The sequence below is a fragment of the Propithecus coquereli genome, unplaced genomic scaffold (assembly GCF_000956105.1).
Source record: "Propithecus coquereli isolate 6110/MARCELLA unplaced genomic scaffold, Pcoq_1.0 Scaffold10, whole genome shotgun sequence".
NCBI classification, from domain to species: domain Eukaryota; kingdom Metazoa; phylum Chordata; class Mammalia; order Primates; family Indriidae; genus Propithecus; species Propithecus coquereli.
In genome coordinates this window covers 3061733-3072138 of record NW_012133858.1, presented here as the reverse complement: position 1 = coordinate 3072138, position 10406 = coordinate 3061733, and the positions used below count along the sequence as shown (strand labels likewise).

Below are 10406 nucleotides of genomic sequence, written 5' to 3'. Positions count from 1 at the left end.
AGTAGTACTTATTATATGCCAGCACTATTCTAAGCACTTTACATATATTGGCTTACTCAGTACTTATAAGAACCAAATAAGTTGTTACTATTATTTCTAATTTATTCTCTTTCCCATCAAAAGGCTGAATTTATATTGGGAGCTATATTTGAACATCTAAATGTCATTTTCTCTGAATAGTACTTATTATATGCCAGCACTATTCTAAGCACTTTACATATATTGGCTTACTCAGTACTTATAAGAACCAAATAAGTTGTTACTATTATTACTTCCATCATGTAGACAAGGAAAGGGAGGCACAGAGGGGTTAAGCAAGTTGCCCAAGATCACACAGCTACTAAGTTTTCAAGCCTAGACTAGCTGACTACGGAGTTGCACTGTTAACTCCTAAGTTATACTGCATTTCAGAAAGTTCTTCCCTGACTACAATCTAAGTTAGGATCCCTTTTATTTGCTAGCACTCCATTTATTTCTGCCTGCGCACAAGTCACACTTTAAAATCATGAATTAATTTATTCGTTTAATATCTGTCTCCTTCTCTAGACTCTTTCTCTTTGAGAGCAAGAACAATTTCATCCATTTTATGCCTTTTCACTGCCGTATACCCAGTGCCTAGCATACAGTAGATGCTTAACAGACGTTGAACGAATGAACGCATAAAAGGTGAAGAAAAATGTTTCCTTCATGGAGTGATGTCTCCATCTTGTGGAACATTGAAATACTGTCATTTAAATCACTTTCTTAAAAAAAAATTAGGTTTGCACAAGAGAATTGATGTTCAAGTGCTATTTCCCAGACTTATATTAGAGTCTTTTTTGTTGTTGTTGTCCGAGTGGCTTTTTGTGATTTTTAGTGCTCTAGAATAGCACAGCCTCTTCAGGGCATGCCTGTCACCTGTTAGGTTTGGTTGGTGAAATGAATTGTGCAACTAGGTAATTAATGGGCACCGCTTTACGTCCAGAACTCGTTTGCTTTTACTTTGCCAAACGGTAGAGCACCGATTCATTAATAAGCTTTTGGCTCAGAATGATCTCTCAGGCACATTCAGAGCCCCTTTCTTGCAGCATTCATATCGCTATTTAAGGAGTCTGTCGGCCAGCAACCCCCAACTCCTTATCATACATTCCTCACGGTGTATGAGGGCTAAAATAGAAATTGTGTACAGAAATAGCCCCGGCCCTACCATCATACACTAGGAGAGAGAGGCAAATTAAGCTCCATTAGAAACCCTAGGTTTATCTTGTATGATATTTTGCACACACAATCTGGAATAATTAAAAAAATACTATACTAGTATGTTAAAAGCTACTTCCCTGATCTACTTATTGGACAGCTCATTTTATGAAGTTAGCATAACCTTGCTCTTCAAACCAGAAATGGACAAAAAATAGAAGGAAAACTTTTAGGTCAGTCTGATTATAAACGCAGATTATAAATTAAGATTCCGTATTTTTCCTCCTTTAATCTAGGTCCTACCCTAGTCCTCTCATTTTAACCAGCAACAGCGGTTGGAAGCCGGAAATTTCGGATACCAGCGAGAGCCGCTCCTTCCTCACGATTCTATGGTTTTTCCGGTTACTCTCGCCGCTGAGAACTCTATGGTTCCGGGGCGGGCCTGGAGGCCTGAGTTTGAAGACCAGCGGGAAGATGGTGACCACACCTGTCACCAGGCCAGGATTCTCCGGAGCGATAGGGCGCTGGGACTGTGGCTTGAGCTGAATAGCCGAGAAGGGTTCGCAATGAATCTGACGCGTCGGAGTGGGAAACGGCGGCGTTCAGCGTCAAGCTCGGACTCGTTATTGGGAAGCGGCGGTGACAGCAGTGTCAGCCCACTGTTCTTCTCTGGGTCTGTGCTGAGCCCGCCCTTAGGCCTGGGACGCTGCCTGAAGGACCGAGGCGGTCAGTCGGCCGCAGCTGCAGGTATTCCCACGCATCCTGGAGGCTGCAGGCGAGGTGGGAAGCTCCGCCGGGCCATGTGTCGGGAGATGTCCTCACCGCGTGGAGCTTGCTTGCTCGCACAGCCCACTGAGCTCCTACTTTTTCTCTGGGACTCAGGCCTGGTGGGGCAGGTTACTTTCTGTTCAGAGATAGGCGTGTTTCAGTGACCGCCTGGTAGTAATGTTCAAGTGCCTCTTGGTTTTTCAACCTTTACGGAAACAACCTCCTATTTGGCCAAACCCCATCACCTGTAGAGGGGCTCGCTCCTCATAGTGCCCAGTACTCCTTACAGATCCTTAAACCGCTTTTCAGGTCTTGAGTATGGGCACAGGACGTGGGAGTCCAGGGGAAGACGGGACAGAATTTATAACATTTTCTTAGATTAGTTGGGTGTCCGGTGAATGTTGACCCAATTCTTTACTTAAGGTTGGTTGTGCAGTCATGGTATACTAAACTTTAAATAGAAACTTCCCTAACTTAGCTTTGGAATGCTTGCACATCGCCTGCGTCCCTCCTTTGCCCTCCCCATAATTCCAGCACTTCTTATCCATTGTGTATAGCACAATTTTTTGTTTGGGGCTTTTTAAAAAATTATATCCAATAAATAACAATTTACTGTTACTTTTCTATACATGGCCAATTTCTCATAAGCTTCTTGAAGTCAAGTGTGCTTTAAATAGCTTCATTCCAACACACAGTGGAGGGCTATTGAAGTCATATGTTAGAAGTAGAACTAAATTAAACTATTACTTTTCTTTTTCCTGAAAGGGGAGTGCAAGCAGACAGTTGCTGACGACCAAATAGACAAGCTGCTATTGGAAAATTGGGGACTTCCTAAAGCAGTTCTGGACAAATATCACAGTTTTGGTGTAAAAAAGATGTTTGAATGGCAGGCAGAGTGTCTCTTGCTTGGACAAGTCCTGGAAGGAAAGAATTTAGTTTATTCAGGTATTCAAATTTATGCAAACTAATTTCTTTACTATTTTTAAGATATTATGAATGTAATAATGATAGGAATGATACTCTATTGTGGTAGTTATGGTTTTTTTTTTAAAGGTAGATGAGGCAGTGCTTTGTAACTAGAGAATGTCTTGAAATATGTATGAAAATTGGAGTTTTAGCATATGCGTATTTCAATTATGAAAGTTATGTGGCTGGCAGGGGGAAAGCAAGAAAAATTACAACATAAAGAGTGAGCAGTTCTGCCTGCTGTTCTGCTCAACAAACATGTCCCAGAGTGAATGTGTCATGGGAGATGTAAATTGGCTATTCCTCCATTTGATCTTAGTTGCTTTTCAGGGTATGAACACTATACATTATATGTTTATAAAGTGACTTGCTTATACAGGGTTGTATATACAAAATCATATGTAATATATTTTATAGGAGTTTTTTTTGCCTTTGATTCTGAATATAGGAGATTTATATGGGGTTTCAAGGGCAACTTTGACATACACAATTTTTAACCTGTGCCTACTACACTGACTTTAGAATCTAATTATTTGGTGAGATGCAATTCCTTTGTGTCAGTTTTCTCTGAAATCGTGAGTCACTTAGCTTTTTCATTTGGCCACAAAAAAGAATTAAAGAAACCAGTAGATACAAGTTCAGGCTGTGGAGCTAGACTGATCAGGTTTGAAAACTATCACTGGCTGCGCAGCCTTGCAAATTACTTAGTGTGTGTTTGTGAGAGTGTGTGACTTGGTAGCACTTAGGGAGGACTATATTATTTCATATATATAAGAGGTCGGAACAGTTTATTTTTTTGGTATGTAGGAAGTACTCAAAAATGCTAACAGTGGTAGTTAGTGGTAGTGGTAGAAATGGCCTAACCATTTTAATTGCTTAAAACCAAAACTTGGGCGTCATTCATAACTCTGATCACCACTCACACACTTAATTACCAAGTCCTGTGTCTGTTACCTCAATTATCTCTTGATTCTGACTACTTTCTGTTCTTAGGTTCATTACCTGGTACAGCTCACTATATCATCTTTCTTCTAGATTATGTGATAGCTTTGTAGCTAGTTTAGCTTTTTCCTCTGGTCTTGTTCTGCTCCTGCAGCCAAAGTGATCTTTATAAAGAACAAATATGATCCTGTCACTCCCTTTTATAAAACTCATCGTCATTCTGCCTTTCTTTCAGGATAAAGTCTCAACTCCTTACATGGAGAGATTAAAAACCTTCTCCATGTGGCACTTTCATATCTCTTTTTCACTCTCCTGCAGTACTTTATGCTCCAGGCTTACTAAATTACATACTGTCATCTCCACAAGCCAGGCTTTCCTCTAGGCCTTTGCACATGCTGTTTCTTATGCTTTAGCATTCCTTTCCTCTTCCTTTATTCCTTCCCTTCTCGTAGTTCTATTTCCTTTCCGTAAGCTTCGTTGTAGAGCTACTCTCCCTCAACTTCCACTGTAGCTCCTATCATGATATATTAAAGTTGTTCATCATCTTCCTCAAAGCAGGAGTTTTAACCATTTGGTACTTAAAGGAAACGATCTTAGGTGTAAGCTAGGTACTCAATAATACTCATCATTTACTGCTGTTATAAAGATTTGTTTACTCTTATTTTTAGTACGAGACTATTTAGACAGGTGGTTTAAAGTCAGAGGTATTTCAGGATATAAAGGTTTCAAATGCTAGTTGGGGCCTTAATGATAGGTTAGCCTTAGGCTCTGTAGTACTAGATATGGTTTAAAATATTTATTAATGCAGTGTACTAAATATTACTTATTTTTGTTATAACCTTTTGGAATAATCATTTTTTAGCTCCTACAAGTGCTGGGAAGACTCTTGTTGCAGAATTACTTATTTTGAAGCGGGTTTTGGAAATGCGCAAGAAAGTTTTGTTTATTCTTCCCTTTGTTTCTGTGGCTAAAGAGAAGAAATACTATCTCCAGGTAATGTTCTCGTACTAAGTTTGAAATAGTGAAAGGCCCATTATTGGCAGACTTGGCTTTATTCATTTAAAATAGAATTATGAAAGCAAGTAGAAAGCAAAGTTTCTTTTATTGCATCCTGTATAGCTTTAACAGTTGACTGTTAAAAATTTACAGAAGGGAACTAAAAAAATTATTATTGTATAAAGGAGAAAGGGCCATCGAATTAAAAGAGTAATTGGTGAAAACTGTGTAAAATTTTGGAAACTTTTCCTTAGGGAGTAATCAGAATACTTCAATTAGCATATAAACATGAAAATTAAGAATCAGCATTTTAACTGAATTCTAGGACTGGACTGAAGCAAAGAAAGGAAAGAGTGTTTAAGGAATCATATCCCATGCTAGTTGAGGGCCATTTGGGAATATTTAGGAGATGAAGGACAAGATCCGTTGGTACTGATGTAGAGCTCCAAGTTTGTGGTCTGTTCCTCTTCTCCTGTGAAAATGAGTAATAGTGGTTTATGTTGATAAGATACTCACTAATTTTTAAGGCATTTTCACAAATACAGTGTTTCATTACATAGAGTAAATTTACTATTGTGATTTCTGCAGTGAAAAAATTGTGCTGATGGAATGGAAAGATCATTGTACTGATAGTTCAAAAAATCTGGATGCTAGTCCCAGTTTGCCACTGTGTCTTCAGGCCAGGCACATGACCTGCTGGGCTTCAGTTTTTTTATTTGTAAAATGAGAATGTTAACCCTTAGCACTGTGGGTTAACTTAATAAACTCTCAAGGAAATTTTACTGAATGAACAGCTCTAAAATTCTATGGTTCTATAAATCTTTTTAACAGTTATTTCAGAGGCCAAATAGCCAACAAAGCTGGTCCTACACGGTAACATCTCTCAACTTAGACCCAAAGTAACAAAATGATGAAAGGATCCTTTTTATTGAGAAGGTATGTTAGTTAAGAGTTAAACTCACAAAAAAAAATTAATTTCAAAGTCCCACTGAATTTGGCTTTTAAAAACTTTTCTTCCATTACATAAGAAAATGGTCATTAGAGGGATAATGAAACTATTTTCCTCATGAAGTATAAATTTGTTTCTTAAAGTGTTATATAAAAAATAGCTAGTTTCTTGCTATTTATTAGATATTTTCCAATTTTAATTTCTATAAATAACTCTTAGAATTTTTTAGATTATTAAATGCTGCCATTAAAATGGCATAATTTTATTTGACTCTGTCTTAACCGAAATCTCTGTACTGAGTTTTGTCAGTTCTAAACTTTATATTTTTAGTATACGATTCTAAAAAGAACTAGGTGTTGTCTTGGCCAGGAAAACTGACAAATCTGATTGATGTCTTTTGATACTTATGTTTATGTTCTGGGATAGAACCATTCTATAACCATTCTATAAATGAATTTCAATTTTTTTCACCTGTATTGTTCCTTTTTACTCAATTCAGAGTCTGTTTCAGGAAGTAGGAATAAAAGTAGACGGTTATATGGGCAGTACCTCTCCAATGGGGCATTTCTCTTCCTTGGATATTGTAGTCTGCACAATTGAGAGAGCCAATGGTCTGATCAATCGCCTCATAGAGGAAAATAAGATGGATCTGTTAGGTAAGAAAATGAGAAAATAAGCAAATACTTTCTATTGCTATTTTTGGATGGAGTGAAGTAGAGTTGTGATTTCTACATGGCCCATGTTGTTTTTCTATTGTCTGTCATCTACTTCTGGAGGTGAGAATTGGCATCTGTAATATTGGGGACTTTGTGTGTAAAAAAGTGTAAGTTTTGTGTCCCGCTACTGTTACTGACTCCACTACCTTGCATTTTTTGTACTATACAAAACAGAGGCTATCCTTGAGCCCTCAGTCATTTCCTGTCTAAACTTTACCAGGAATAGAAGAATTCATGCTAGGGCTGGATCTGCCATCTCTGCAATTAGTGTATATGTGTATTCATTATCATATTCTGGTGCTATATGTCTGGATTAGGCCTGGACCCAGAGACTACCATTTAACATGGAAATTGTGGGGAGCTATGGAAACTGATACTGTATTTGAGCTTGGGACTCTGGGAAGGTTTTCTACCTTAATGCATTTTTTTTTTTACCATTAAGGAAAGGCTGCTATGTAGAGGTAGCAACAGGAGTAGAATGGTTGCAGAAGCAGCAGAAGTAGCAGGAATATCAGCTACTCATTGAGAACTTGGTGAACTTAAAAACACCATGGTGAAGTGGTAGGGTAGGGGTGGAGGGTGCGAATCAAAGATTAATAAGACATGGGCTCTGTTCTATAAATCTTGGAAAGAGAAAACACAATTTGTATCAGAATTGTCTTATTACTTGGGACTCTAATGGACTTTAAATTTTTTTTTTTTTATTTTTTTGAGACAGAGTCTCACTCTGTTGCTGAGGCTAGAGTGCCGTGGGGTCAGCCTAGCTCACAGCAACCTCAAACTCCTGGGCTCAAGCGATCCTCCTGCCTCAGCCTCCCAAATAGCTGGGACTACAGGCATTTGCCACCACACCGGGCTAATTTTTTTTCTATTTTTAGTAGGGACAGGGTCTCATTCTTAATCAGGCTGGTCTTGAACTCCTGAGCTCAAGTGATCCTCCCACCTTTGCCTCTCCGAGTGCTAGGATTAGGGCATGAGCCACCATGCCCAGCTGACTTTAAATATCTTGAGGATTGCAGTAGAGTCTTAGTAAGTGTTATATCTATTGTATTATACTGAGCACAGTGCCTGGCACACTGTAGGTAGAATAAATATTTTTTTGGATGAATGAATAAATGTTAAAATAATTCATCAAACAGTGCAATTTGGAGATGGCTTACTGATAAGGAAAAAGAGTATCATGTCATTAGTAAGTTGTCTGATAGGTGTTGATTTTTGTGTGGAAAATTTGGGGCGGGGGGAACACCAGTGCATGTGGAAACTATGTTATGAAAATGTTTAACTAAAGAAGGTATTGGTTGATACTAAATTTTCAGTAATTCTTTTTTTTTTCTTCTGTAAATCTAAACAGACTGTTTTATTGCGGTTAGGTCGTGAGCGAAAGCGGCGAGGCCTATTTTCAGTAATTCTTGAGCATTATTTGTAGTGTATAGATAGGTTCAATTCTTCAAATAGTGAAGGACATTATGATCATATGTATGTTTTGCAGTAGGGGAACTCACTAGCCTACCATTTAGAAAAAATTCCTTAAAATCATCTCTTTCTTCTTGATCTGATTCTGTTTTTTCTAAGCAACTTTCTAACATGAGTATGGTTGTTTTTCATAGAAAAGTAAATACACCACTAACATAGATGTCTTAGATATTTCATTGTATGTTTATTTCAATAAGGTTGCCAATTTAGAAATGCCTGAGTATTGTGAGGCAGTTTTCCATGGGTTTGGTTAGCCCAGAATAAGCTAATCATTGATTTTTAGATCTGGAATATGTTGTAACAGGACCACTTATGATACCTGAAACATCTTAGAAAAGAATTGCCCCTTATATGGAATTTTATTTTTGTTTTATGGTGTGAAATTTGCATTACTTTCAATATATTGTAATGACAGCTACTTACTGTATGATATAAGATATTGAGTCTTTTAAAATTCTTAGAATTGTAAAATTCTGTAAAAACCTATTATCTGGAAAATCTTTTTAGGAATGGTGGTTGTGGATGAATTACATATGTTGGGAGACTCTCACCGAGGATATCTACTGGAACTTTTGCTAACCAAGATTTGCTATGTTACTCAGAAATCAGCATCTTGGTGAGTATCTGAAATAACTGAGTTCCTGAGGTTCCAGGGTTGAGGCAGTGTCTGCAAAAGCGCATAAGTATGAGTCAAATAAATTAGAGAAGGAGTCAATACTTTTTTTACTGAGAAAAACTCATGTACAGTAGTTTGTTTTTGTTCTAAAAGAAGTACTTCAGACTGAAATGTATTTTAAATTACTTTGTAAACATTCTTAAATTTCTGACGCTCACCACTTTATTTCAGTATACACACACTTTTATAAGTTTTTAAAAACATAGTTTTTGTCAACTATACATACATACAATTTTACTCAAAGCTAATTTTTGAAAATAACATTTCTCGAGCCCCCACTTTTCAGAGGTAACTACTTTCAATTCTTCTAGCTTTTTAAAAAATATTTACAGTGATATCTCTCAATGTGGCTACTTGAGTTTTTAATTTTAGACATTATATATTGATTTTTCCTATGGAAGATGAAGATCTAGCTATCTTTTATAGTCTTTACTCACCACTACCCAATCTTCTCCCCATCCTCTACTGTCTCTCCTTATCCTCTCATCATCTTTCCATTCTCCAAATTTAGTTATAATTTTGCTTAGATCATTAAGTCAGTATTACAATATTATGACTATATAAATGCAGTTGTCAACTTAGCAATAGTATATACTATCATGACTTTTACTTTTCCAAATAACTTTTTGTTTTTTCTGAAATTAGTATCTTTTTTGTTTGATGGCTTGGATTTCTAGATACTTACTGCTAATTTATCTCATCCTCAGTTATATAAATCTCCACCCAATGTTTTCCAGCACATTTGCTATTCTACCAAAGTTATCTTCTTGAGGAAGTTTCTCCTAAAGCTTTCTGAGTTGTTCCAGTCTGAATAGGCGGTTAATCTATATATGTGCTGCACTGCAGCCATCTTGAGATGATTTTGTTTGTTTGTAGAGACAGGGTCTTGCTATATTGCCCAGGCTAGTCTTGAACTCCTGGCCTCAAGCGATCCACCTTTGCCTCCCCCTTTATCATTGTCATTCATTTCTGTTGCTTTTTGCTTGAGTCAGAGGCCTCTTTTTTTATGGATCACATGTCTTTCTCTTGATTTACTTCCTCATTTTTTGGGGAATATCTTCCAGGAAGTTACATATTATTTCAGTGAACACACTACTATGGGTATAAATTTTTTGAGAACTTGCATGTCTGAAAATTCCTTATAAGTATTTCATAGATTGTCCAGGATAAATGTCAAGATTGAAAATACTTTTTCTTCAGAGTTGTCAAGGCATTACTTCATTTTTTCATTGCTATTGAGAAATCCAATGCCATGCCGATCCTTCATCCTTTGTATAACTTTTTTTTCTCTCTGGGAGTTTTTAGGCACTCCTCTTTTACCTTAGTGTTGTGAAATTTCATACTGATGTGTCTTGGTGTTGGTCTGTTTCATTCATTGTGCTGGGTATTCAATAGATGCATTCCACTTTAGGGAGATTTGAATACATCTCTCTCAGTATGTGATAGAACAAGCAGATAACCATCTATATCCAAATCATTAGGCATATACAAGATATGACTAATACAGTCAGCAAATTTAACCTAATGGATGTATGTATAACAGTTACCAAAACACAGTGGTGTATATATTCTTTCAGTTACACATAGAACATTTATTAATATTATGTACTGGGCCATAGAGCAAGTCTTAACATATTTTAAAGGATTAAAATGACTTAAATTATATTCTATGACAACAGTGGAATTAAGCTAGAAATAAGTATAATAAAAACATAACTAGAAAATGCCTACATGTTTGGAAATT

The 10406-nt window shown here is 36.9% G+C and overlaps 1 protein-coding gene across 1 annotated transcript in view; it reads left to right on the top strand.

Annotated features, from left to right (window-relative positions):
* The first annotated feature begins 1742 nt into the window (after positions 1-1742).
* The window catches only part of POLQ (polymerase (DNA directed), theta), a 147229-nt gene continuing 138565 nt past the window's right edge, over positions 1743-10406 (top strand). The window contains exons 1-5 of the mRNA XM_012639541.1: positions 1743-1923; positions 2710-2889; positions 4715-4845; positions 6297-6453; positions 8494-8602. Coding sequence (XP_012494995.1) covers positions 1743-1923; positions 2710-2889; positions 4715-4845; positions 6297-6453; positions 8494-8602 — 758 coding nt within the window. The remainder of the gene's footprint in view (positions 1924-2709; positions 2890-4714; positions 4846-6296; positions 6454-8493; positions 8603-10406) is intronic.